The sequence below is a fragment of the Paroedura picta genome, chromosome 11 (genome assembly GCF_049243985.1).
Source record: "Paroedura picta isolate Pp20150507F chromosome 11, Ppicta_v3.0, whole genome shotgun sequence".
In the NCBI taxonomy this organism is placed as follows: domain Eukaryota; kingdom Metazoa; phylum Chordata; class Lepidosauria; order Squamata; family Gekkonidae; genus Paroedura; species Paroedura picta.
Genome location: NC_135379.1, coordinates 21,599,674 through 21,627,134, shown reverse-complemented (window position 1 = coordinate 21,627,134; position 27,461 = coordinate 21,599,674). Strand labels below are relative to the sequence as shown.

Sequence of the window (27,461 nt, the reverse complement as noted above, 5' to 3'; positions counted from 1 at the left end):
TAGAGCTATTAGGATTTGCTCTTTTTTTCCCACTGACACTCAATCTAGCACTCACGGACACCATGACACCATAGGTGCATTTCCTTTCAAGCACTTTTTTCTTCCCCCCAAAAATAATTATTTTCTGAAGCAAAAATTAGTTCTAGTAGGTGATCAGCGTTCCGCATCTGCATTATCTGTTGGAATTGCAATTAGCAAATAATTTTGGTGAACTGTTTAAGCAGCTGAACTTTACCTGCCTGCTCACTAGTGACACCTAATGATCACTCTGGAGTTGCAGTTGAAAAAATCCCAAAGCACATAGCTGGGATGTCCTTTGTTTATCCCAGTATATTGAAATCCAATTGGTTCCAGGTCCTCCCTCCCCTCTCCTTTTGCTGCCACCACCTCCTTAAACAGAAAGAAGAAGAAAGCAGGAGAGAACACAGGGAAGACCACCTAATCCTCCTCTCCTAGCCAGAGTGTAAGGTTTCTGATTTAAAAAAAAATTAAGTTCATTCCTGTTCTTAGGCCTTGCTGGATCCTATCCTTGTTAGCTCGAAGTATGACTGAATATGATGGTGTTTACTTTTGTGTCAATTTGCACAGAAGGACTGCAGCCTTAAATCCCTTCTGTCCCTTCTTCACCCTGATCCCCCATCCAGCATCCCCCTCTTTTCATTCACTAGCACCAAATGCCCCCCAACCCCTTGCAATTATCTTCACCCAGGTCGAGGGGTTGACAACTTTCTCCTTACTAGCTTCTCCTCCTGTGCATCTCCTGGCAGCTGGAATGGCAGGGCCAGCCAGTAACAAGTGTTTTCTCTGTTCTGTCAAAAGTTCTGAGGCTGATCTCCCTAGACAGGGCTGATCTCCCTAGACAGGGCTGCAGAGGCACAAAGGAGCCCTCTTTCTTGGTCAGTTGGCGACATTATCTGGAATTCCCACCCCTTTTTAGACACTGATCTTTTCCTTGTGATGTTTATTCTGAGCAACTGCCTGGAATCTTTTTGCCTCTCCAGCAACCATAATTTTCTTCTCTGGGACATGAGATGATTGAGAAATACCCCCTCCCCCCCCCCCTTCCACTGCCTCTAGCTCAGGACCTGTTCACCAGATAACAGTCCTGTTCTTGCGGAGAGAAGCTTCTCTATGCAGCACCAGAAATGAGGCAGGGAACAGAGCAAATGGTGCGTTTTCAGCAGAACAGGTCTTGCCAGGAGGATGGCAGCAGAGGAGGGGCACGCAACTGTCATGCAGGACATTGTACAAGGGAGAATGAGCATGCGATGCACACACAGCCATAGGCTGGCTGGCCACGCAGCTGCAGGAAGGGGGCAGGCAGAGGAAGCAGAGACAACCCCCAGCCTTCCTCTCATTCTCGCTCTGCAGGGGAGAAGAGACGTATGCGAGAGATCGCAGCCGGAAGGGCAGAACAGCAGCAGTCCAGGGGAAGCAGAACTCTACTGTTGGCTGTCGAATACCTCCTCAAACTGACACTGGGTCCCCTGAATTGTGTCCTGTCCCTGTACCCCTCACTCAGCAGCTCTGCCTTGGTTGAGTCAATCCATCTCATGGTGTGTCTGTTTTCCTGTTGCCTTCAGTCTTTTCTGGAGACTCTTCTCTTTTCCTAATGTGACCAAAGTACAATATTCTAAATTTGGTCATTTTAGCTTTTAGGGAGAATCCAGGCTTGATTTGATCTAGAACCCACTCATTTGACTTTTTGGGTGCTCCGTGGTATCCGTAAAAGTAAAACTCTCCTCCAATACCACATTTCAATTAAAGCAGCTTTCTTGCTGACAGATTTCTTCATTGTCCAGCTTTCAAACCAATGCACTATGGTACGAATTACCTTGGCCTTGATCCCCAGTGACACATCCTTATACTTATTTATTTTATTTACTGTTTAATTTCTAGACCACCCCTCATCACAAGCGGGTTCCAGGTGGCTTACATCAATAGATCAAAACATTCTTAGGCAAATTAAAAGACATCCGAAAAAAAACTAACAGACAAAGCCCTGGACCCACTTATTCATTTTTTCTATCTCCTTCATGGCTGTCCTTCCAAATCTCAGTCCCTTTCTTGCTTTCTTAGTTGCGATCCCCTATTGTTGATGACGGGGCATACCCACCGTAGGGAGCGTAAAAAAAAAGTGACCTGGATCCTGAGGTAAATCTCTACTAGTAGAAAGTTTTTCCATCAGCGAAATGGAACTTCCTTGCCTTCCCCTTCTACTGCAGCACAAAGTATTTCCCAAAATGTTGTTCCTGGGGTGAACAGGCTATCAGAAGTAGCCTGTGGTGAGATTCATAAAGCTGCCAGCTGTCTGGTATTGATCTGGGCAGTCCAGTATTTTCACTGACTGTCTAGGAATTCAGACACACACACCTAATTCCCTTCCTCATTACACCCCCTGTTCCAAAGGATCCAACCCAATGTGGTGTAATGTAGACTCCACTTCAAATGGAATTTCCATCCTCTAAGTGAGGCCTGGAATTACAGCTGGTCTACAGACTACAGAGATCAGTTTTCCTAGATAAAATGGTTGCTTTGAAAGTCAGACTTTACAGCATTATACCCTTCTGAGGTGCCTCTCTTACACAAGTCCCACCCTTCCCATGCTCCGCCTCCCCAAATCTCCAGGAATTTCTCAAGCCAGAGTTGGCAACCCCAAGTCCAAATCTCAGCTGAGCAGGTGACCTTGCACCATTCACCTAATCTACTTGGTAGGGCTGTTGTAAAAATAGAGGGTACAGGATTCCGTATGGCACTTTGTGCTCCTCGAAAGAGGGCCAGTTATAATAACATATAAAATAAATAATGGCCCGGGGGGGGGGAGGGGGGAAGAATATATGAAGGGCAAAGATGAAGGGCAGGGAGGAAGAATGTTATGTATACGCTGATAGTCGTCATGGAGAGTGGGGTGGGACCCTGAGGCTCAGTTTGCCATTTAAGAGATGTACTCCTTCAAGCACGTAATTGCAACTATTCTGGGCTCTGACGCTCCGAGTGTGAAGCCAGCTGCACCTGCTGTCCGTGTTAGATGGCAGCAGTCAAGAGGATTTCTTTGCGTAGGGAGGCCTCTTGGAGAAGAAAACAGATGCCTGTTTCTCTACCATTAGTTCTACGTGTGGGACATCATGTTTTTACACAGTGACATGCTTTTGGAAGCTTGCACGCCTCTTGTGACTTCTCCACAGCATGCCCAGGGTGTGCTCCCTGTGCCTAGGCAAGGCACTCTAGGGGTGATGTTGCAGCTGCTCCCTCTTGGGTGGTTAAGATTGCCTGGCATTCGAACAAGGCTTGTCCGGCCTCCCTTGGATCACAGGCAGGGGATGGGGGGCAGCAATGCCAGGTCCAGGTTGGGAAACCCTGGAGGTTTGAGGATGGAGCCTGGGAGGACACGGACTTCATTGGGGTACATTGACACAGAACCCACCTTTTATCAGGGGAAACTGATCTCTGTAGTCTGGAGATGAGCTGTAATTCCAGGGGATTCCCAGGTCCCACCGGGAGGCTGGCATCCCTACAGTCAGTTTATGTTAAGCTGACTGTGTAAAAAAAAAAAGAAGAAGATAGCAAACACCTGACTTGGAATGGAGATTTGTGTGCTTTCAGTAATGGCATGGTAGGAGAGAGAGAGAGACAAAGAGGTTTCTTTGGAAGGACCAGCTGTGCCTCTCCTTTTCACCAAGAAGGAAATCTGTCTTGACACACGGCTGCTCTCTTGCTTGAAGTTGGATAGAAGCGACATCGAATGAAGCAAGTTTGCCTGGGGAGGACTTCAAGCCTGACCATACGAAGCTGCCTTATCCCCAAAGTCAGATCATGGATCCATTCAGCTGAATCCTGCCTGTTCTAAAAGGTGCTGAATCTCAGGCAGAGAAAGGAACCTTAGCACTGCAGTGCAGGGATGACATGTAGGAGCTCCTGCAGGCAAATTATGTGTTCTGTTGCAGAACCATGGCCCCTTCCCAAATTCCGCACATTTAAGTATCATTGATTTTTATATAGGGATGCCAGTCCCCCGGTGGGACTTGGAGATCCCCCAGTTTTATGACAGATCAGTTCCCCTGGAGAACATGGCCACTTTGGGAGGTGGACTCCTGAGCATTATACTCCTGGCTCCACCCACAAAGTCTCCAGGTATTTCCCAACCCAGAGCTGGCAACCCTACATTAAGTAAATCTTGCACCCTTAAGCGAAACTAGCAACAGACTGGCAGGATTACAGCAAATCTTCTTTCTTCCCTATGAATCAGGCAGATCAATGATTACATCACTCAAAGTATTGACCTCTGGATGCAGGTCTAATGCTTGCATTTGTCAGAATGCAAATTCTTAAGCTGCCCTGAAGCCTAGCTAATAGTTTCCCCTGTGGAAACAGGAAATGCAGGCTTACCTTGACAAAAGGCTAATAGCAATACTAGCTGTCTTGCAGTTTTATCAGGGGAACTTGGAAGAATCTAAGCGAAGAAATTTTGGGTAATGCATGCGATTTGCAAACATTGCCTTCATAATTTGGTGGATATATAAGAGATGGAACATGCTGAAAGTTGGCATACCGAGTGGCTAAGACGCTGAGTGATGAATCAGTAAGTCTCCTGGTTTGAAATCTTGCCTCAGTCATAAAATCAGAAGGTAAAGGTAAAGGTATCCCCTGTGCAAGCACTGGGTCATGTCTGACCCTTGGGGTGATGCCCTCTAGCGTTTTCATGGCAGACTCAATACGGGGTGGTTTGCCAGTGCCTTCCCCAGTCATTACCGTTTACCCCCCAGCAAGCTGGGTACTCATTTTACCGACCTCGGAAGGATGGAAGGCTGAGTCAACCTTGAGCCGGCTGCTGGGATTGAACTCACAGCCTCACGGGCAGACAGCTTCAGACAGCATTTCTGCTGCCTTACCACTCTGCACCACAAGAGGCCTCAAGCCTCAAGCAAATGTCTTTGCCTCAGTTCCAACCTGTAAAATGGGCACAATGGTAACTCACCTGCTTTTCTGGATTGGTTCAGGGATTACAAAAGAATATATGTGGGAACACATGGAATACTTGCTAGTGTTATATAAATGCAAAGTATTGTTATTTTGTGCAGTGTCACTGGCCTAAATCTGTATCACTTCAGCACTCCCTTTGGTGGTGGAGTCTCATGACTGGTAAATAAAAAGGATGGGATAGCAAAAAAAAATAAAAATAAAAATAAATAATGGCCAAGGTGAGAACAACTGAACTTGGCCCTGGACTGAAACAACCCGAACTATTTTGGAAACTAATAGTCCTAAGCAAACAGCATCCGGCATTCTGCTTGACCAGTAGACTCATCCGTTTCTGAAAGCGCAGAAATGTGTGTTTTTATTATTACATGTAACTAACAATATATTTTTAGATGGTGTGGACAAAGCAGCTGTGAACAGTTCAAGGCAGAGAAACAGAACAAAGATTAGCTATGAGGGATCAAACTCAGATGTGAAGGGCTGCTGCCCCCTTCAGGCCAAACTATTTCTAGCCAGCGCAACATGTCAAATCTTGGGGAGAAATCCTGTGTCAAGAAAATCCATTTTGAAAAATCTTCTCCAAATATGTCCACAGACTATGTATGGCCCCACTTGTGTAGCTGCATGGTTGACTTCAAAGTAGTAACCTTCTATTTATTTATTATTTCTCTATTTACTGAAAACGATCTTATGTATATATGTATGAAAACTATATATGTATGGCGAAAACTTTCCTATAGAATCGCCGAGGGTCAGACACGACTGAACAGATGGCATCTCATCACGTATATGTAATTATGTTCATATAACATTGGCACTACTTATAATAGTTCTAGCAGTTGATCAGATTGTCATAAGGGATGCGCCAGGGCCTGAAAGCTGTGTTCTAAAAATCTGGTCTTTTAAGTCTGGATGTTTGAAGACTGACTTTGACAACCCAGGAGTGAGATAAAAGGCAATTTCCACCTACTCAAAGGCATCTTTTAACTGTTTGCTTCACAAGTCCCAGAGGGCTACGCCATGGAGAGGAATCGTTTTAACTAATCCCACAGGACATCCCAACTTGTATTTCTCCAGTTTCAGTCATGCCATCTTTATTATATGTTCATTTACTCCAAAAATACTCAATAGGTATCCAAAGTGGTTCACAGAAGATCATAAAACAGTAAAATACCAGTGAAACTGTGATAAAAAAACCCATGTGTTCCAATATTGCATTCACTAAAACTGGAACGATGCATATCTAGGTTGGAAAATTCCAGATTTAGGGGTACTGCCCCCGGAGAGCAAGGTCTGGAAAAGGAACAAACCTCAGAAGGGTAGAATACCATACAGCCCACCTTCCAAAACAGCCATTTTTCATTAGGGGAACTGGTAACTGTAATCTGGAGATCATTTATAATTCCCGGAGCTCTGCAGGCCACACGCAGGTGTTGGCAATTCTACCCAGGAAAGAACAAAGTTGACCTCCTGTTTTCTCAGTTACAAGAACAAAACCCACCACCAAATGGATAGTTTCTAGAGAGCACCTGAAAGAGGAGATGGCATCAGAGGAACTTCACTTGGTTGGCAATTCATCCAGTGGGGTGCAGGCACAAAATGTTCTCCTTCCTCCTGAGCCCACCCACCCACCTGACTTGTGAACGCAGCACACTCGGAGGAAGGCTCCACTCCAAGGAAGATCTCAACAATCACACAGATTCATATGGAGGAAAGCCTTTGAGTCTCCAGGTCCCAGGAATTTCAGGGCGTTGAGATATTGTCCTGTGCTTGCCACCATTTCCCATCTCTGATCCCATTTGAGTGCCATAGGCCCTTGTAAGCAACATGATCAAAAGCTTAATGTCCAGGCCACTGCTGAAGGAGAGTGGATACCTTGTCTTGGTGTTATTATATTACATATATTTCCTTTTCACATTAGTTATCCCACCTAAGTGTTCAGGAGACACGAAGGCTAGTGGAAGCATGAGGGGCTGGTTTGTATCGGCAAAATCACAAAGGGGATAAGTAAATCCCTTCTCCCTAATTCTGTTTTGAATGAGAAGCACTGCAGGCTGTGGCTCAGTGGTAGAGCTTCTGATGGCCTGCAGAAGATCTCAGGGTCAGTCCCTGGCACCTTCAGTTAAACGGACCAGGCAGCACATGGTGAGAAAGAGCCAGTCCAAGGAGATAACACTGACCTCCATTGACCGGGGTCTGATTCCATATAAGGCAGCTTCATGTGTTCACGTATTTCCATTTAAGGAATACTAACCTCCCAACCTCTGGTGGCACAGAGTGGTAAGGCAGCAGACATGCAGTCTGAAGCTCTGCCCATGAGGCTGGGAGTTCAATCCCAGCAGCCTGCTCAAGGTTGACTCAGCCTTCCATCTTTCCGAGGTCAATAAAACAAGTACCCAGCTTGCTGGGGAGTAAAACGGTAATGACTGGGGAAGGCCCTGGCAAACCACCCCGTATTTAGTCTGCCATGAAAAAGCTGGAGGGCGTCACCCCAAGGGTAAAACATGACTCTGTGCTTGCACAGGGGATACCTTTACACTTACCTTTAACCTCCCAGCACCAGGTCTAGCCTAGCCGAGGGGTTTCCTGCTCTCCTTCCTTCAGATATCTATTTGAATGGCAAAATTCTTCCACGTGGGTTCTGAATTGGTTATTGCTGTTTTAGCCCAAGAGAAAGAGACACAGAATAGAGGAAGATGATGGGTTTTATTGCAACAGTTCAGTGTGTGGGGGAGATTCTGCCGTCTTTTTGACTGCACAGATTGCTTCTTTAGGCGATGGTATTCAGAACAAGAGTGATTCTTTATAATGGGCCAATCCTGTAGGCAGCTAAAGCTTGCTGTGCACAGTTGTTCAGCAATCCTTGCAAGTCCTTTACAAAGTCATGCATAAACCGGTCAGAGCCTTTCCGGGCAGGAAAGAGGTAACAGCAGTAGGTTGTATGCTTGCAATTGCCTTACCACGTCTTGCGTTCAAGCTCCTGGTCAGTTCTGTCAAGCTTGTGTCCTGCTGGCCAGCTGTGAGCCCCAAATGAAATTAATCTGGAGTAAAGTTGCAAGGTTTATTTCTCCTCTTGATCTTTCAGCCGCATTTTTTATTATTAAAAAAAAAAAGGAAGACAGAAAAGCAGCAATAAAAGGGCACACAAGCCAGAGCTCCTCCACTATTGATGTTCGCCCCCCGTTTTGAACAGCTTGCAAATTCTTACCACTATAATCAGCGCGATCCCGCTGGGCACCCTGTCAGACGCCACAATGGGTATAATCTAGCACCTGCTTAGAACAAAACTTTGAAGTGAGGCTCGATGCCCATAGAATAAAAAAAGGAGGGTGGCTACAAGAGAGGGGAAGGCATTTCGGGGAATAGCAGTGACAAGCTTTTTTCTTCTCTCACAGCATGGGAGCCTCAGCGACAATGACAGGTCCAAATAGCCTCATTGTTCTCCCTGACCTCGCTTCTCCAGAAGCACACTCTGTCAGTATCAATGAATGGGATTATACATTCAGTTTTTAAATATGACTCCTCCCTATCTTTTCCTGCTCCCGGCAGGAGACCCATCTCAGTTGCAGATGCCTTTCCCCCAGTCGCTTCTTCCAGGGGCTCGTGGATTCGTCGAAGCAAATGCACATTTACCATGTCTTCAGAGTGAACCTCCTCGAACGGGAAAGGGAAACTAGCCCCCTTTCACGGTATGTACAGCAGGGGAGGCTGCGATGGTGCCCAGCAAACAATGTCTTGTCTTTGTGTGTGCATTTTTGAAGCAGGTTTTCCTCTCATTTCCTATAACAAAAGCACACGGCGGCGTCATTAATCCGCAAGAGGTAAAGTGGCCATTTGATGACCAATTGCCTATTAGCATGTTAGCATTTCGCATCTTCCAAACTCCCTTATATATTTAGAAAGAACCTCCGGACAACTTATCAGACTACAAGATTAATTACAGCATCTGAAAGGCACAGTGGCTTATAAAATCCACAGTGGTTTCTATTACAAGCAGTCTTCTGCTTCAAGCATGCTGAAGTCTATCCTTCTCCAACCATTCTTGCATCTCCAAGAAGAGAGTTTCCAAAATGTGTCTAAGCCAGATGGGTATCTCAAAGCCAACATCCAAGGCAGAGCTTTTCTACAGCTGTGCTTCCTAGGGCAGGGGTAGTCAACCTGCATTTGCTGGCAGGGGCTCATGGGAATTGTAGTCCATGGACATCTGGAGGACCACAGGCTGACTACTCGTGCCCTAGGGTACCTTTGTTTAAGGCAAAATGTGGGCATAGAAGTAACCAGTTGTTTTTCATCCTAGCCTAAATACCAAGGATGATAGGTTGTTTGTCAGTTCACTACAGGATACTGGACAATGGTGGTCTGCAGTGAGGCTGAGGGGAAAGGAAGACTTTACCACTGCCCCATAACAGAATGAAATAGAGGCTTGGTAAAATTAATCTCACCATATGATTGAAAACTATGGACTCTTGTTCATTTCAAAATGGCAACATATGGATGCCAAAAGTTGACTATCAGGGCTTGGAGGAGTTCACTCCACCACCTCTGCCCAGGCCTGTTGTTGTTTCCTCTAAACCAGGGGTAGCCAACCTGTGGTCCTCCTGATGTTCATGGACTACAATTCCCATGAGCCCCTCCCAGCATTTGCTGGCAGGGGCTCATGGGTATTATAGTCCATGAACATCTGGAGGACCACAGGTTGACTACCCCTGCTCTAAACCACCAAGGACACTCAGCCTTGCTACAGGCTGATATAGGAAAACCAACCACAAAACATGGCAAATTGATTGGAATTGCTGCTGAGTCTTCTCCAAAGGCAGCCGTATGCCCCATTAAAATACCCCATTCGTTTGGTACCCCCCACCCAACACCCTAGTTGAAGCCATGAGCTTAAACTGAAGGTGAAAATCAAAAGCTTATTTTACAGCTGCAGAAGAATGAGGTGGAATGAAGTGGCAGAATGCTAAAATAGCCTGCACCCACTGCAGGATACAGGTGATAAGATCCTAGCGTCAAATCTGCCTTTATTGTGTATAAATCTAGACAATAATTGCCGCAGCAGGGAGAAAGTCTTTACTCCCTTCTCAAGTCTTGTGTTGCTGGCTTTGTATTTTCAAGTCGTTTTTAACATAGGTAAGCCCTCTACTGAGTCACTGAAGCAGTAGGTGCAAACTTAAATGGACTCCGGGGAATGGTAGAGGACAGGAAGGCCTGGAGGATCATTGTCCATGGGGTCGCGATGGGTCAGACACGACTTCGCACATAACAACAACAAAGCCCTCTACAATGTGCTCTTTTATGATCCTCCACTCGTAGTCTGACATGGTGCAACCTATTTGGCCATCTCAGCATCCTACCATCGGGCAGTCATGTACACTTGAGGACTTCTCGGAGAAAGATAGCCTTGATGCATCTCCTAAAAAATATTTTTGAAGCCAATGTCTCCAGACACAATTGTTTCTATACGTTTTCTTTGTCTCTGTTTTCTTCTCCTGGATAGTCGAAAAACATGGCTGGCAGAACAATCAAAGGGCAGACGACATTAAATAGAGAGAAATATCCCTCAGTATGTCCAACATGGAATAAATATGTCTTCCTTATTACAGCATGGTGCAGTACCACTGGTTCCAAGGCAGGGAAAAGAAGACCGAGATATGCCTTTGGAAGATCTCTAAGAAGAAAGAGGAACACAGAGTAGAAAGGCTGGCTTCGTGAGTTGCTCGTGAAACGAGGGGAGGTCACTTTCCGGAAGTGGTGGGAGTCATTTGTGAAGCAGTCACTTTCCTCCATTTCTGCTCTTGAGGTTGCCTGTTGTTTTGAAGGCTGAGGTAGCCCCAATAACCTGTCCTCATTAGGAAAGGATGCAGCTTTAATGAGGAAAATGGATTCTTCAAGAAATCATCTGGTAGGATTGAGAGGCCACAAAAGACACTATTGATGTCCCAGCCCCTGCAAATTATTTTAAGGAATGGCTTGCTTTTAGATGTCTATATTGGGATAAGTTCTTAGTTCCAAAGGTTAATCAAATACAGTCATGATCTCTAATCACATACTTCTCTTCATGTTATTTTCTTTGTGTGGATCAATGAAAATTAGATTTTTGAAAGCACTGATACATTTAGCTCAGTCATTATATAAATTTGAGAGCAGATGGAAAAGTTGACCTAATTCTTCTTTCCCTGATATTGCTTTGGTTGTAAGTTGTGAGTGAAATTTATTATGAAATAGCTCCAATGCCCAGCAGTTTTAAGCACTTTATATGAGTCACAGCTACATGAGCCCAGAGCATTCGTATAAAGTTTTGAACTGGACTTGTCACCAAAACCTTGATTTTAACTCCTTCTATGTGAGTATATCAGTATTACAAATTAGGTTACTGAAAATGTCTCTGATGAACATTAGTGTATTATTCCTTCTGGTTCTAAGAGCAAATACTTCTTCAGACTTATTGGAATGAGAAGTAAGGGGATTCCCTTGTGGCATCTGTTGAACATTGTTCTGCGAATGGTACATCTAGCTAAATGCTTGAGTGATCTTGGTGTATTTTCACACACCTCAAAAAGAGACTCGTAGAAATCCCTGTACAACTGCAAGGATAAAATAAAACATGGTTAGATCAATATCGTCTCTCTCCTGGACATATCCAAATCTGAAAAAAAAATGTGGATTCCATTTTCAGCACTATATTTTGTCACAATTCCTTTAGCGATCTCCAAAATAGTCTTAAAGGGCTCAAGATCCCTTTAAAAGTCTTCAGACTTGGAGTTCAAGCTGCAACTTTGCAGTTTGGTGTAGTGGTTAGGAGTGCGGATTTCTAATCTGGCATGCCGGGTTCAATTCTGCACTCCCCCACATGCAGCCAGCTGGGTGACCTTGGGCTCACATGGCACTGATAAAGCTGTTCTGACCGAGCAGTAATATCAGGGCTCTCTCAGCCTCACCTCCCTCACAGTGTCTGTTGTGGGGAGAGGAAAGGGAAGGCAACTGTGAGCTGCTTTGAGCCTCTTTCGGGTAGAGAAAAGCGGCATATAAGAACTACCTCTTCTTCTTCTTCTTCTTCTTCTTCTTCTTCTTCTTCTTCTTCTTCTTCTTCTTCTTCTTCTTCATGGCTTGGAATAGAGAAGGCATTTAAAGGAATCACAGTCCCTTTAAGTGTCCTGGACTCATGGAGCTAAAAAACTTTGGCATTCCTGAATATTTCCCAAATCCAAATACCAAACCAATACTGGGATTCAGGAATATTGAGAAATGCTGATATTTTTCCAGTCCAAAATACTGAACCCCAAAAATGCCCAATTTTGCACACCCGTAGTTCAATGTGAGTGTGAGGGCAGGCAAAATGCTGCAGGGACTGTTGCGCACTTCTCCCTATACACAGGCTTGCTCCCTGATGTGAAATTAGATAACAAGCAGCAAATCCAGTTTTGGCAATTTCCCGCATCTTGGGGCAAATCTGGCCAAAACTTGAGCCACTCCATGGACAGCCTTGGGTTGCTGACGACATCATGTGGAAGCAGCACTAAAACCCACCAGCAACCAGAGGCTGCCCAGGGATAGATTCTTAGTCCGTGACTAGCCCCAATGTCTCTCAGCTGGCTGCATGTGCAGGAGTGGGGAATCAAACCCAGCTCACCAGAGTAGTGGCCACTCCTCTTAACCACTATACCAAGAACAGCTTGAGCCTTTTACATTGTAAAAAGATGTTTGTTGGGAATTTAAAGGAACCCAGACCATAGCAATATATAGTTATATTGTTGTAACATTATAGCACAATAGGAAGCGCCAGTTTTTTAAAGGTCCAAAAATACCCACCAGTGGTGGTGATGGGGTAACATAGGGAGACACAGTGGCAGCTAGAGGAGGAAAATGCACACAAATCTCCCATGAGGATGCTCTACAGCTAGGGTGAATATGTCTGCAATAACAGCAGTGATGACAAGGAAACAGAGAATCCTTAATCTGAGGAAGCAACATTAGTGACTGAGCGTTTTTGAGACAGCCAGTATTGTCTACATAGCCCCTGTAAAATTTCTTTCCACTCTGAAGCTGCAGAATAATGCAAATGAAGTTAAGTACTTCTGAGCCTCATGGACTTCAGTGAAAGGAAAAAAAGCACATGCTTTAATTTCTCCCATTGAACCCACTTAGTTTAGTTGGTTGGTCCCAAGACTCCATTAAACATTTACCTCAAAGACATCATCGGGTACAGCTGTTCTCCATTTTGAAGTGGACTTGATGTGTTCATATGTATTCACAATGACCTCAACTACTTTGGGATAGGAGTGACAGCTCTGCAGAACCTGCAAACAGAAAGACAGGCCGCCCACTGGGGTTTTACTGTTCTCCCACAACTACTTTTCTCCCTCTGAAGCCATCTCCTTCATAGAAGTATTAACACTCACCTTTTTGCCTACAGATTGCCATGAGAGTAAAGAACCTACTGTGTAAGGTGGTAGTCTGAGAATTTCAGCTTTCTTTTTATTTTTAGAAATTCTTTCTAGGCCTCGTGGATATGAAGAAAAGGTTATGACCACACAAATTATTATGCCTCCCCCCCCTTGCGTCAGACTCTTCCTTGTCAAAGGGAATTCTTCATTAGCTGAAAGCCTGAATCACAGGAGCAGAACAAATTATGCAAGACCTAAAAAATGCTTTGCATAAGACTAAATATGTGCATTTTAGAATTGTTGTGCCTCTGCAATAGGCTAGCTCGCCCCCTCGTCACGGCAAGGAATGCCTCTCACTATTACTAACACAAACTGTTGTTGAAAAGCTGGTTGTTGACATACCCATTCAGTATTTCAGAGGGTGTGGCAGCTATTGCAGGACAGCTAGCCACATTGTGGGCAGGAATAATTGCATGCATTTCATTTCCACGTGCGCTTCTTTATGAGAGAGCTGATGTGGTATAAAGGTTAGCTGAGAGAACTGCAAAGCCATGCAAGCTCATTGGGACACCGTGAGCCTGTAACATTCTTCCAGTCTAACCCACCTCACAAGGATAAAGTCAAAGGGGGTGATAAACTGCTTTGGGTTGCCATTGGGTATAAATAGCTTTCCAGTGCATGTATCCAAAGTGGGAAAAGTGTTCTGTCCATGGCAGCTGTTCTAAGGTATAGCCATATTTGTTTCAAGTTATTTCTACCCAACCTCCCCAAAACCTGATTCACGGTGGCTTCCTTTCCCCCCGGCCTAGAGATTACAATGTGAATTAAGCTATAATCTTGTCTAAAAGCAAAAGAGAGGATTGACCTACTCTCTGGATTTAGAGGAACTGGATGATGCTTGTCTTATGATAATTATGGGAGCTTGCTGCAAAACTGGAAGTTAGGACATCGGCCCTGAGATCCTAAGTACCTCCTTGTAAACCAACTGGCTTTAATAGAAGAGTTTAGGATTACACTGCTAATCTCTAAACTGAATTTGCACAGATTCAAGCCCTCGTCTGGAGACCACTCACTCCTGTCATGCCGTTCCTGGTCACTTGACTTACAGAAGTACAACGGCACATATACCAAGATTTAGATGTTCACCTTGTGGAATTGGGGAGGATATATCCTGGCAGCTCCATAATTGAGCAGTAACTGGTAACAAATTTCATGCTGGGCGCCTGCCCGCACCGGCGTCACTTTGAGGACATATTGCAAAGGACCACAGCCGTTGTCATCCATCAGGTTGGGTTCTGCTCCCGCATCAAGCAGCATGTCTATCAGGACACAATCACAGTTCCAGGCAGCCTTGTGGAGCGGCGTTCTGAAGTCCTCGTCCCGCGAATTGACTTCAGCCTTATAATCAAGCAACATCCTACAGATCAGATGGTGATCCGTGCTGTATGTCTGTTCCCTGCCATTGCGGGCCCAGTAGACTGCGTAAGCCAGTGGTGTTTCTCTGTGGGCGTTAGTAGAATCGACCGCGGCACCATACTCTATATAAAATGCCACCAGTTCAGGGATGCCGTAGCGAGCAATGGTGTGCAGGGGAGTTTCTTCATCTTGGTTGTTTGTTTTTATGTTCACATCTGCACCTTTGGGGGAGGAAAACACAAGGAAAGAGTCGGGAAGATGCACATTTAGCCTGAGTTCAAATCTACCTGGAAAATAGACTTGTCTGCTTTGGTTTTGTTTTGAGATGTTCAGATTTGCGTTTTTATTTTCATTTTTAAAGCTACTGTAAGACTGTGAAAGCATAAAGCTTGGGTCATCCATAAAGCTGATTTTCCTGTGGTGAAAAGTTTTTAGAACTTCCCTTCTGGAAGTGGGAGGAGCAAAGTTTGTGAGTAACACAAGGGCTGACCAACAGGAAGTCTAGGGTTGTGCGCAGTGGCATCCAAATAAGTCTGGAATGGCCAATTCACAAGCCTAATTGACACTGTATAAACAAAAACAGGTTTCTTTTGAGCTCATCACATGTTAAACGGCCTTATACTGAATCAGATCCTGGGCCTACCAAGGTCAGTACTGTCTACTTAGACTAGCAACAGCTTTCTAGAATCTCTGACAGAGGTCTTTCATGTCACCTACTACTTGATCCTTTCAGCTGGAAATTCCAGAAACTGAACCCACAGGGACTTTCTGCATGCGAAACAGAGCCTCTGCCCCTGAGCCACAGCCTCCCCTTCTAATATGGCTATACCTCTGTCAGAAATGACAGTCTTATTTCCAGTCTGCTTCCTACTGCATTTCTCTGAATTCCCAGTTCTCAAAATATACATATTTTCTGAGCTCGGTAATATTATAATAACTGGGGGGGGGGGGTTAGGTATAATGTGGACCAGGATTAATGTTTAGGTTTAAAAAAAATTAAACCATCCCTCAGAAGCTTTACTTAAGGACACTAAACTGTCTTAGCTCAGGAAGAGTTTAGGAGCTCCCAAAATAATGACAGATTATCATATGGTATAAGAGCCTCTTGTGGCGCAGAGTGGTAAGGCAGCAGACATGCAGTCTGAAAGCTCTGTCCATGAGGCTGGGAGTTCAATCCCAGCAGCTGGCTCAAGGTTGACTCAGCCTTCCATCCTTCTGAGGTCGGTAAAATGAGAACCCAGCTTGCTTGCTGGGGGTTAAATGGTAATGACTGGGGAAGGCACTGGCAACCCATCCCGTATTGAGTCTGCCATGAAAACGCTGGAGGGGGTCACCCCAAGGGTCAGACATGACCCAGTGCTTGCACAGGGGGTACCTTTACCTTTACCTATCATATGGTACAACCCTCCTGGTATTCTTCTGGAATCACAACTGATCTACATATTGAAGTGGTCATCCTGAAGGAAATGGTAGGTTCAGGGTGTGGAATCTATGGCATGACATCCCTGCTAAAGTCCTTCACGTCCCCAAACTTCATTGATTTCCCAAAGCAGAGTATTCAACCCTATGCTCCTGGGATCATTCCACTTCACAATGCACATTCAGATTCTGATGTGTCCATACAGACATCCAATATGTGTATAAAATCTCAATGTGGCAGGGAGAAAACTAAACTAGAACCTTCCCCCCCTGGCATATTGAATTTTCTTACAGGGTGAGTTTTTAATTGGGGAGGAGGAGGCATTCTGTACGCTAACCCTGAGCTAGCACAGTCCTGAGGCCATAATGGGCATGGGCATGGGCATGAACAAATGAAAGTTCATCACAAATTTTGGCCACCTCGTGAAGCAATTTCATGAACTGAAGAATGGCCACGATTTGATGCCATTTGTGGTGGTTCGTGAAGAGCAGAAATCAGGGGTTTAATGGCTCCAAGCCTTTTAAGCTCCTGCTTTCTGCTCTTCATGAAAAACAATTGAGTGGCAGAGATGCTCAGATGTTTAGTTTAAGTGACTTCAAGCCGACATTTAAACCTCTGCTTCCTGTTTCCTGTGAGAAATAGCAGGGAACAGAAAGCAGAGGTCATGAAGCCATACAAATTTATCTGGTTTACAAACCAACCTCCCAGTTTGTATAGAACCATAAACCACAAACAACTGAACCACAAACATGTAGTTTGTGTACATCCTTAGCATTTTGATCATATTTCTAAATATATGCTTGAGATCTGAAGACCTGCTTATTTCATGAAAACACTTTCATGTAACAAGCAACAAACCAGGTCACTCACATGAACCGTTTATGCACGGGGACTTCACTGCCCCAGCTCCCATGCAGGAGCACAAATCAGGGGCGGATGAGGCTCACCGGGCCAAATACTTCTCTGTGTGGGTGCAGAAAGATGTGAGGGCAACCTGTCACAATTAAAACTCCAGCCTGCAGCCCAGCATGAAACCTCCTGTGCATAAACTGTCATGTAGATTTTAACATGTAAGCATTGCATTCGTATATATTTTTCTGCATTGTTCGGAGAAAACACCTTAGGTATTTATCATGCATCCTTATCTTCACACAGACTGAACATTATTTCCTATACAGAAGTGCTTTCAATGTAGAAATCATGCCAAATCTAAGCCAGCCATATTTAAGCCCCTATTTATATTTCAGCTGAAACAACAACCCCATCTAGTGGACATGCATGTCTATATACTTCAGTAGCAAAGGACACATAAAATCTCTCATTAGTGTTTCTCTGTAGATTACAAATCTGAATCTGAGCTGCCTTAGCTGTATAGTAAAAACCATTTTAAAAAATTGCCCTGACAATCTGAATCTCAGAGGGCATGTGGGACAAATAACTGCTCTGAAGCGACTTGGTCAGGACCCCCTCCCTCCCTTGCAAACACCCACACATACACACAGAGAGAGTGAGAAAGAGACTCCCTTCCCTCCCCACCATTTCCCCTCTTACCTGTTGGTTTTCCAACCTCCAGCCAAGTAAGCAAGCAAGCAAACACACACACACATGCACACACATTCCCTTCCCCCCTCCCTCCTCTTGCTTATCTGCTCCTCCGCCACTGCCTCAGTCCCCGCAGGTCATGCAGTGGCTGCTTATGTCCCCAGGGTCAGCGTGGCCACCATGAAGGCCTTGGAGGCCGGGCAACCACTGCCTCAGCCACGGTTGTGCAACAGCTGCTTAGGCTCCCAGGGCCAGCACAGCCACTGCAAACACCTCAGGGACAGGGCAACAGCTCCCCAGGCCCCAGGGGCTGGCACAGTTGTTGGCTGGGCCATCATCTTCTGGTGCGCTTTGTGGGCAGGATGACAGACCTCACATCCGTCTACATTTCCATTTGACGAGATGCAGCAGAAGATGTGTCCCACATCAAAAATGAGCCCTGCGGTTTCAGTGCCCTGAATAGCTATACATATAGACTGTAATATGCAGAAAGCCAGTGTGTTACAGGGGTTCATTTATTATGTAAGTATTTATATCCTACATTTCCTCATGGCATAAGGCAGCCCTCAAATCACAAGGGAAAGCATACCAAATAAAATAAATGTCTCTAACCTATATTTTATGGAAAGGCTTGGCAAATAAACATTCCTAGCAGTGCCTTCTACAACTTCCACCTCATCTCTCAGTGAGTTTGTTCTACAGAGTGGAAGCTACAGCAGAAAAGACACCGGCTCTGGCTGATGCCTGGTAGGCTGCCTTAAGGGAGAGGAATGGCCAGTAGTGGCAGCCTGAGTATCAGGCTTGGCACACATTTATGTAATTTATTTAGAATATGGCGTGTGCTGTATAGATCCAAGGATTGTCTGGCAGTCAGACAAGGGACGTTTGGAGGTTGTTTGCCATTGCTTGCCTCTGCATTGTGACCCCTAGTGTTTCTTGGCGGAACTCCATCCTGTCCTTGGAGGTCTCCAATGCAAATACTTGCCAGGGTTGGTTGGAACACAGTTCTGTAGATCAGTGGTTCCCGACCTTTTCAGTATGGTGGCCTACAAGTCCAAATCTACTTGGTATGGTGACCCCCCCCCCGCAAAACAAAAGAACATGCACTAAATCAATAAAACTGAAAAAAGCCTGAAACACACTTCCCAGCCCATTTTTGGCTCAGGACCCACAGGCTTCCATAACTCTGCTTTAGAGTGGCCTTTGAAGCCCTGTGCACTCACTGGGTGATCTGAGGACATTCACTCTCTCAGCCAAACCCTTTTGACAGGGTTGTTGTGAAAGGAAAAATGAAATCACTCCATCTGTGTCAGGGGTAGTCAAACTGCGGCCCTCCAGATGACCATGGACAATGCTGGCAGGGACTCATGGGAATTGTAGTCCATGGACATCTGGAGGGCCGCAGTTTGACTAACCCTGACCTATGTAGATCACTCAGAGCATTTTGGAGGGAAAGTGGAGCATAAATATAAATACAGAGATTAAATGAGCTCTAATGTCCATTGGTGCTTAGCTCTCTGTGTTCTTCAGGACAAACAGACAAAAAGGGTCTCAAAGGCCTCTATACATTACGGGAGAGGGGAAATAATGGAGGCAGGAGAGCTTTGGTGACAAAGCAAAGCCTAGCCAGGATCAAATCAAATTTCAGTATTTGTGAGCCCACATATATTTGTGGAGAATCATCTGTGCTGAATCTGGCACACCCAACCCAAAATTCTGTTTAAACGTGCTGTAACGGTCTGAATGAATCTATACCAGCAGAAGCTGGCCATGTCCATGGAGACATCCTATGGGAATTCCCCCAGTGAGAGTGAGAGGTTGATTATCTTCCTTAAGAGGCTTCCTATCTTCTCATTGCTCATTTTAAGTAGCCATGAGGGGCAGCGACTGACACCTTTGCACTATTTGCGTATTGATGGGTTTCATAAAACCTCCCTTCAGTTTCTTTCATATCCGAGCAATCCAATTTTTTAAAGTATCAAAGAACTCGTGATCCCATAAGGGGTGGTGTTAAAAAAGCACTTGCAACGTAGAAGTATGATTTTAAAAAATCAGTGTGCATTGCGGGACCTTTAAACTGCGTCAAAATATGGAGGAAGGGGATTGGTTGCCTGAATTGATTGACAAGTGGAAGCAAGTCACATATAAGTCACGTTGCTCCCTTCTGCCATTTCTAGCAGCAGATGTGGAGGGTAAGACATGCAAAAAGGTGGCAGACAAAGGCGAGACAACAAAAAGGTGAGAAAGCAAAAAGGTGAGGAGGGGCCACGAAAAACCACGAAAAATTCAGTTCTTTGTCATTCAGCTGGCGTAACATTATTTTTACTGATGTGTGGAAATGCCCTCAAAATCCTCCCTTTCAAGGAGAATCATGAACTGCTTGAGAAACACTTTTGTGCTCTCCTTCCTGAAAGTGGGTCAGCTTTGAACATGTCGTTTCACGTACACTCGGCTTACACGGCAGTTTGCAAGACTGTCTTGGACTCCTCTATGTTTCCACACGGTAGCAATCTTAGCCCTGTTGTCAACCTCATTAGCTTCGCGGGGAATAAAAATGACACCATTAATTTATTTGGCTGCCCAATGCCATAATGTGCATCTTCCAGCAAGAAGAAACTGTTGGCAGAGCTGAAATAATTAATTGTCTTAAAGCCCTCTTCCCTCCAAACCCACATTCCCCTGCCAAATAAAATTAGTTTTAAAATCATAAACTGTGAATTCATTTTATTTAACTTGGGGAGGTGGGATTAAGATGGTCTGTGCTCTGTGCATGCACTGAACCTTCTCCACGGCCAGAACTCATACAAAAGGGCTGCAGAATCTAGAAGTTGTATTAGCAAGTTTGCAATATAAACAAAATATCTGCACTGTGCTAAGCACCGTGCTTAGAAGGACCCACAACTAATCACTTGCATAGATGTGAAAGTGTACTGGCAAATACTCATTTCTTATTTAACATCATTCCCACTGTTTTAAAGAAAGTATTCCGTTAAAATGAATACTGAGTTTTAATACCTGCAGCGTGCTTTATTGTTGATACTTAGAAGATCGTCCCATTAGGGCAGCCTTTCTCAACTTTTTTACCATTGGGAAACTGCTGAAAATTCTTCAGGTTTGGAGAAACCCCAGAAGTGGCGCGATTGTGTAGAATATGGCTGGGAAGGATAGCTGTGTACATGCCCACCCAGGACCTGTCCCTTTCCCACCCCCTCCAGGCCCACCATTGGCCATTTTGGGAAGGGTGGGTGGGTCAACATGGCCATGTATTGTCATAGTACCTGATACATGCTTAAGAAATCTATAGACATAGACATAGACATAGACATAGACATAGACATAGATATGGACTAGAGCCCTCCATACTGAGTGGGAAAAGGCAGACTAAGAAGGGAAAAGAAAGATACAGGGTAAGTAGAGAAGGGCTGTATGGAAGACAGAAGAACAAAGCCTTGTGTTAACAACCCTGTTTTACCCTGGGGGGTGAAACAGTAATGACTGGGGAAGGCACTGGCAAACCACCCCGTATTGAGTCTGCCAAGAAAACGCTGGAGGGCGTCACTCCAAGGGTCAGACATGACTCGGTGCTTGCACAGGGGATACCTTTACCTTTACCCATTTGATACCCAGGACAGGTGGTCAGGGTTTGATGACACAGGGGCGGGGTTTGGTAACTCAGAGGCTGGGGATGTGCCTCACCTCTGACTCCTGGGGAAATGCAGTGCTCGTTTCTCTCTTTTGGCCAAGCCCACAAATCTGGTGGGGAAGGAGGTCCTGAGTGGCCCGGTGTGAACTCCCCTGTTCTCTCCCACAGAGATGGACAGAGCATGGTCCTGTATTTGTCTGCTGGCCCTGCCTAAGGTACTTTGTAACTCTGTCCTTCTGAGGATGGCCACAAGTCAGAAGCAACCCCTGCCACCTCTCTGGTGCTCCTGGCCCCACCACTCCCTGGGGCAGCTGGGTGCTGTTCACTGGAGTTCTTTCCAAAGAGGAGGTTATGGAGGTGGCTGAGGGTAGGGGTGAGGGTACAGCCAGTGTGCCGGTCAGAGGACAGGGCACAGACAGTGAGGGCCAGGCTGGGGCCTCTCACCTGGGTAGCTGGGGCAGACTCAGATGGACTTGGCCAGCAGTTGCATGTCAGCACTGCTGTGCTGCAACTGAAGCAAATGCTCATCCACCACACCATCTCGACCTCATTCCTTCAAGTCCCCATCCCCACTGGGGAAGCAAGGCCTTGCCAGGAGTCACATGCGCTGCACCCTCCAGCACAATGGGTAAGAAGAAGCTCAGGTCCTCCTCTGCCTCTAACTGGTGCCCTGGTCGCCATACCCTGGCTATGCTACAGGAACCCTGCATGCCACTCCCACCACCCGGTCTAGGGGATCAGTGCAATATGCCATCTCTCCAAAGCGCACTGAAGAGGTACAATGCAGGACGCATCAGTAGCTGAACTTACCTCTCCAGATCAACTGCTGGGCACAAGGGATCGAGGGCTTGGTGGAGCAGAAGTGCAAAGGTGCAAGACCGCTTAGTGAATAGCAGTTAGGCTTTGCACCATGGCTGCAGAGAAGGTTGACACAATCCAGATTGGCTTGTTCACAGGCTATGTGGATCGCTGCTTTCCCATTGGGTCTGCAGTTGACAGCTGCTTTGTACTTCAGCAGGACCTTCAGGCTTTCCAGGTGCCCATATAAGACAGATATGTGTAGCCCAGTTGCCCAAGAATGTTGCAGTTTATAACTCGGCATCCAATACCCTGTTTTTAAAAATAGATAGATTTTGCAAAAAAACAACATGCCAGGGACTGTTGAGATTGATGTTGCACTCTACGGGGTGGTATTTATTAAGCAGAGCCTAATCCCCTAGATTTTATCATGCATGCACATGCACCCCAGCATTAGCTCTATTAATTTCAGCAAAACACCCATATAATAATGGGATGCCTTGATTGCTTCCTTCTTTGGAATGGAGAAATTACTCCAGATGTGCAAGAAAGGTAGTTTGATTGAGGCATATGAATTTGAATGAATTGTCTATTTGTTAAAATTAATTCCTTGTCCAGCTGTGTCCCCAGGATGGAGGATTATGCATTCAATGGTGTAAAGGCAGAGAATGATGAAAGAGTTCCTATGTAAATCCAGGGCCACCTACCAGAGTTCACTTTCTCAAAAAATCTATTGTAAATGTGACTTCAAACATAACATTGTGTTTAGTGACCAAGGCTAGTCTGGCCAAAATAGGGCAAGGGCAGGCTGGACAAACATGTAAGGACATTTTTTTTTAAATGAGAGTTTGCAAGCAGCTAATGCATTCTGCTAAGCTTCTAATTCTGCATACATTTCAAAGGCACATGGATTGAAAAATAATGAAACATGTTTGCCAACATAATGAGGAGCATTGCCTCACACTGGGATTTAACACACATAATGTACTCCCAGTCACAAACACAGATTTTCTCCTTTTTATGCCAGCCTCAAGAGTTGCATGTGCTGAAATCCTTGTTTTCCTGTTTGCAGTTGCTCAGTTATTTCTTTACTGTCTGTTTACTGCTCGTATTTTCAATCACTAGAAAGAACTGTATAGCAAAATGAAGAAGAGCAGGGTTTTATACCCCACATTTCCCTACCCCGAGAAGCCTCAAAGCAGCTTACAGTCCCCTTTCCCCCATTTCTCCACAACAGACTCCTTGTGAGGTAGGTGAGGCTGAGAGAGTTCTGAGAGAAACTGTGCCTGGCCCAAGGTCACCCGGCAGGCTTCACGGGAATTCAAGCCTGGCTCTCCAGATTTCACCTACTGAAAGCATGGTGCAAATTCTTACCTTGTTTGTAAGAGGCCAAGAACAGGTTCTCGTCTTCTACTTCAAAGACTGTATCCACGTCTATCTGCTTTTGTATCAAAAACTCCTCCAGAGTTCTGTGGTCATTTGATTTCAGGGCCTCCAAAAAAGCATTTTTCACCAGCTTGGCTTCTGAGGCCCGGGTCATCCTTTCTGCCATGCCTCCCTCCACTGTTTGTGTTTATTTCAATGGCTACAGGGTGTATGTTGATAGTCTGCATGGAGGGGTGCTCTAATTTCTCCAAAGTGCATTAGCCTGCAAACCCAAAGATAATTTTAACACTATGTAATGCTGATCTGCTTGTTCTATTCATAGAAAGGGAATTCCAGCTACCCGCTTCAAGAGGGAAATCAGGAGGACCTCTGATCCCTGTATAAAGAAATATGCTCAGAGGAATCAGTCTACACTATCAAACCCATTCATCAAAATGGCAATCCTGTGCAAATGTACAAAGATTAAATTGGAAATATCATTCTATAGCCTTTCTCAATGAAAGCAATAAGAAGTAGACACTTAGATTCTTGGCCTGACCTGACCACAGAGAAGCAATATCCTCATTAGTATTATAACATAAGAAGAATCTTGTCTTAGCTATTCAGTAGTGCTATCCACATGCTGAAAGGGATCCAAATAATATCCCCAGCTAGATTCCTGCCATTTCCCTGCACTTAATGAGCAACAGAAGAAAATTTGATTCCAGTGGCACCTTTTATTCCAGGTATGAGCGCTTGTGTGCATGGTCAGATATCTTGATGGAATTCCATTCCATGGGGTGTCTTCCATGAAGATAGATTCAGGTGTGGAGCTGTGTTGGTCATCAGATCTCTGACAAAATGTGCATGCACACAGAAGGTTATACCTTGAATGAAACTTTGTTGGTCTTAAAGGTGCCCCTGTGTCCTGCTGCTTCAGACCAACACGGCTGCTTAAAGAACAACATTGGGCTGCTGTAAAAATGCAATCTTTCTCTGGAATGACAGCTACTGTGCTTGAGAGTGTCCTCAGGGAAAGGCAACACAGACCCACTGGGAATGTACTAAAATATTCTATGTATGGAACTTAGGAAGCTCTGGCATCCTAGTTAGGACTCAAAGAGATAGCTCAGAGACCAGACCTAGTAAGAGGCCTGGAATTGCCACCCTGCAGGAGAGCTGGCTGAGAGCTCACTATTTAGCATGTTTTGACGAACGTATCGGTTTAGGAAAAAAGAGGACTAAGGGAGGATACGATAGAGAAAGTGGATAGAAAGACCTTTTTGATGCTGGGTTCACCAGCCTGGCTCACAGGTAACAATCAGCAAGCTATAACTTTGGCCATACTTGGGCTCAGCCCCTACAAAAGAGGAGGAAAATAACTCAGACATATGATGGGCATGGATATGATGGCTGTTCAGCTCCAGCAGGAAAGGAATGTGAAGTCTGAGCACTTTCTGTCCTCAGGCAACCCTGGTTCATGGCTTATGCCACAGAATTACTCTCATGGCAAATCAGCTGAACACAAGGTTGTCAGCTAAATTAAAGCCATAAGCAGGGGTAGTCAAATTGCGGCCCTCCAGATGTCCATGGACTACAATTCCCAGGAGCCCCTGCTAGCATGGACATCTGGAGGGCCGCAGTTTGATTACCCTGTGAAGCAGAGAGCATCTGATGACATCTGACATCTAAGACACATTAATGGCGTATGAAACACACAGGACTGGAAAATACAAGTGAGTCCATGCATTTGCAGGAAACCATGCTAGTCTGGTAACTTGAACACTAGGTGGAATAAGCCCCGCCAAGGCAAAACGACTTGCACAGCAGCTGTTGTGCACAGAACAGACAACATCTTATACTGTTTATCTTATGATCCTAAGTGGGGAATCCATGTTACAATCTGTCACCTGAGCAGGCCCGTCTTAGATCTAACAGAACTGAAAATGGACATATCAGGGTTTCTGTGGATAGTGGAGTGGGGCAATTCTTCTCGCCCTCGTTGTATCCTCTCAACCACAGCATGGTGAGAAAGACAGGCTGAGGGTGTTTAGCTGCCAGAGCGCAGGTATTTGGGTTGCTCGCTCTGGTTTGGTAAGAGATTTGGGAGCAGTGCATGAGAGGGGAAGAGCTTGGATGGGGAGGGAGCGTAGCAGGGATCGGATGCCATTCAGTTCCCTTGGAGGAAACAGCAACTCGAATCATTTCTCTCATCTGGAGAGCAGCTGTAATTCCAAAAGACCTCCCCTGAAGTTTTGTCATCTGGATATATTTCTTTTACCCTCGTTGCAGAAATTCAAACACGGCGACTGTCATATAGTTTAGAGGGAAACAGAGATAAATTGTGCAAAAGTCTTTCAAGAGGCTGCTGAATGAATCCGGTGGATCCCCCAGGAGCGTCTTCCACTAGCAGTGAGCCCTCTGGAATTATTTTGTGACTCTCTGATGTCTTCAAAGAGGGCAGACAAGTACAAAGTTACACTATTCCAACATCCTATTTTTAATATCTGAAGTGAGCCTCTGCTCCCATAGGGAATTTTCTCCTCCTCCACCAACAGAATCAACCAATCGCATGTGCTGTAAGAAGATCCAAGAGAGAGTCAACTGTTATTTTCTTTTACTGCAAGTTCTAGTCCAGGGTGAGAGGAGGAGAAAAGAGGAAATGACCTTCAGAGCATGGGTATAGTGCAACTCTTTACTTTTAAACCAGATAAGATAAAAGTTACACTTTCATGTCACCTAAAATGACTCCTGAATAAAAGCTAACATGGGCCCTGTCAGGCCTCTTTAGGGTTTGTGTCACTTTTCCATAGAAGACAAAACCCCTCATTTTCTTCTTCTCGTTCACCAGCGTTTTGTCTTCTGGTGCACTTGCCAAGAGGTTTCTGGGACTTTGTTCTCATGACTGACTTTTTCCAAATTCCTGAAAATCATCTGCTAATCCTGACTACAATCATATTTCACGCCATGAGTTGCCACACCTGCCAAACCCATCAGGAGAGAAAAAGAAAAAAGAGGCAAGAAATCTTGTCAGGGTTCCTTTTGTTTTGAATATGGCTGAGACCTGGGTTTACACTCTTGCATGCTGACTGACAAGAGGAGTAATGCCAGGTCTTCTTTCAGGCATAATGACGAGAGAGAAAAACATATTGGCTAAGGGTGGCATGTGAAAGGCAGGAAGTTTCAGCTTCCTGCATCAAATTACATCTCCCAGTATCCTGTTTTCTCAAGCTCAGTGGCTGCTCCCCCCCCCCCCTGAAATATTGCCTATCTTGCAGAGTCGTTGTAAAGATTACCAAGATAAAGTATATGAAACGTTTTAAATGCTCAAAATCCAGATATGAAAGCCACATGATACATTTTTAGTAAGAATAACCAGACGCCACAAAACAGTGCAATCTTTTGAATTCACTGTTCCAGTTTGTGTGGCATTCTACACAAGGTCCCGATGGGTGGATTTTAAGAAAATGTTCTGAAACTTCTTTCCTGCCCCCTCTTTTAATTTTAGCCTGATGACAAATTTCGGAGGACACAAAAGACTGTGCACTGCTTTTATCTTGGTTGATATTATGCAGCTTTTGCTTTGCTTTAATGTGACTAAATGTTACTTCTGTCTATTTTGAACAGTCTGGAAACAGTATATGAGATTGTAAGTATTTTTATGACTAAGGGGAATGGGAAGAATAGACTGTAAAAAGTATGGGATACAGGTAAGAACAAAACAAATAGATCATGTTTCCTTACAAAATAGCAATCACAAACACAATTATATAAGCTCAATTGCTTACCCAAGGAGTTTTAAGGTTCAGGTGTTTCATAAGCTAAGTTACAGGCAAAATCCTTGCACCTGTGGTGCAATTTTCTGATTTGATTGTTATGAACTGGTAAAAGAATCTGCAAGCCCCTTTATTGCAGA

The 27,461-nt window shown here is 45.0% G+C and overlaps 1 protein-coding gene and 1 long non-coding RNA gene across 2 annotated transcripts; one reads left to right on the top strand and one right to left on the bottom strand.

Moving 5' to 3' along the window:
* Positions 1–420: 420 nt before the first annotated feature.
* On the top strand, positions 421–10,677 carry LOC143820627 (uncharacterized). The gene is made up of 3 exons (XR_013225423.1): positions 421–463; positions 8,527–8,666; positions 10,581–10,677. It is a non-coding gene; the product is annotated as an uncharacterized LOC143820627 (long non-coding RNA).
* ASB4 (ankyrin repeat and SOCS box containing 4) lies at positions 9,797–23,732 on the bottom strand. The gene is made up of 5 exons (XM_077303667.1): positions 23,555–23,732; positions 22,193–22,492; positions 14,508–14,998; positions 13,161–13,274; positions 9,797–11,561 (listed from the first exon to the last, which is right to left on the bottom strand). Exons 1-5 carry the CDS (start codon positions 23,730–23,732, stop codon positions 11,373–11,375), a joined length of 1,272 nt encoding a protein of 423 aa, XP_077159782.1. The 3' UTR covers positions 9,797–11,372.
* Between the last annotated feature and the right edge of the window lie 3,729 nt (positions 23,733–27,461).

Coding starts and splice junctions, on each gene's coding strand:
- ASB4 (XM_077303667.1), bottom strand. CDS start 23,732: ATGGCAGAAAGGATGACCCGGGCCTCAGAAGCCAAGCTGGTGAAAAAT. Junction 14,999..22,192: donor CCAGCAGTTGATCTGGAGAG/GTAAGTTCAGCT, acceptor CCTCCCCCAAAG/GTGCAGATGTGAACATAAAA. Junction 11,562..13,160: donor TACCCGATGATGTCTTTGAG/GTAAATGTTTAA, acceptor TTATCCTTGCAG/TTGTACAGGGATTTCTACGA.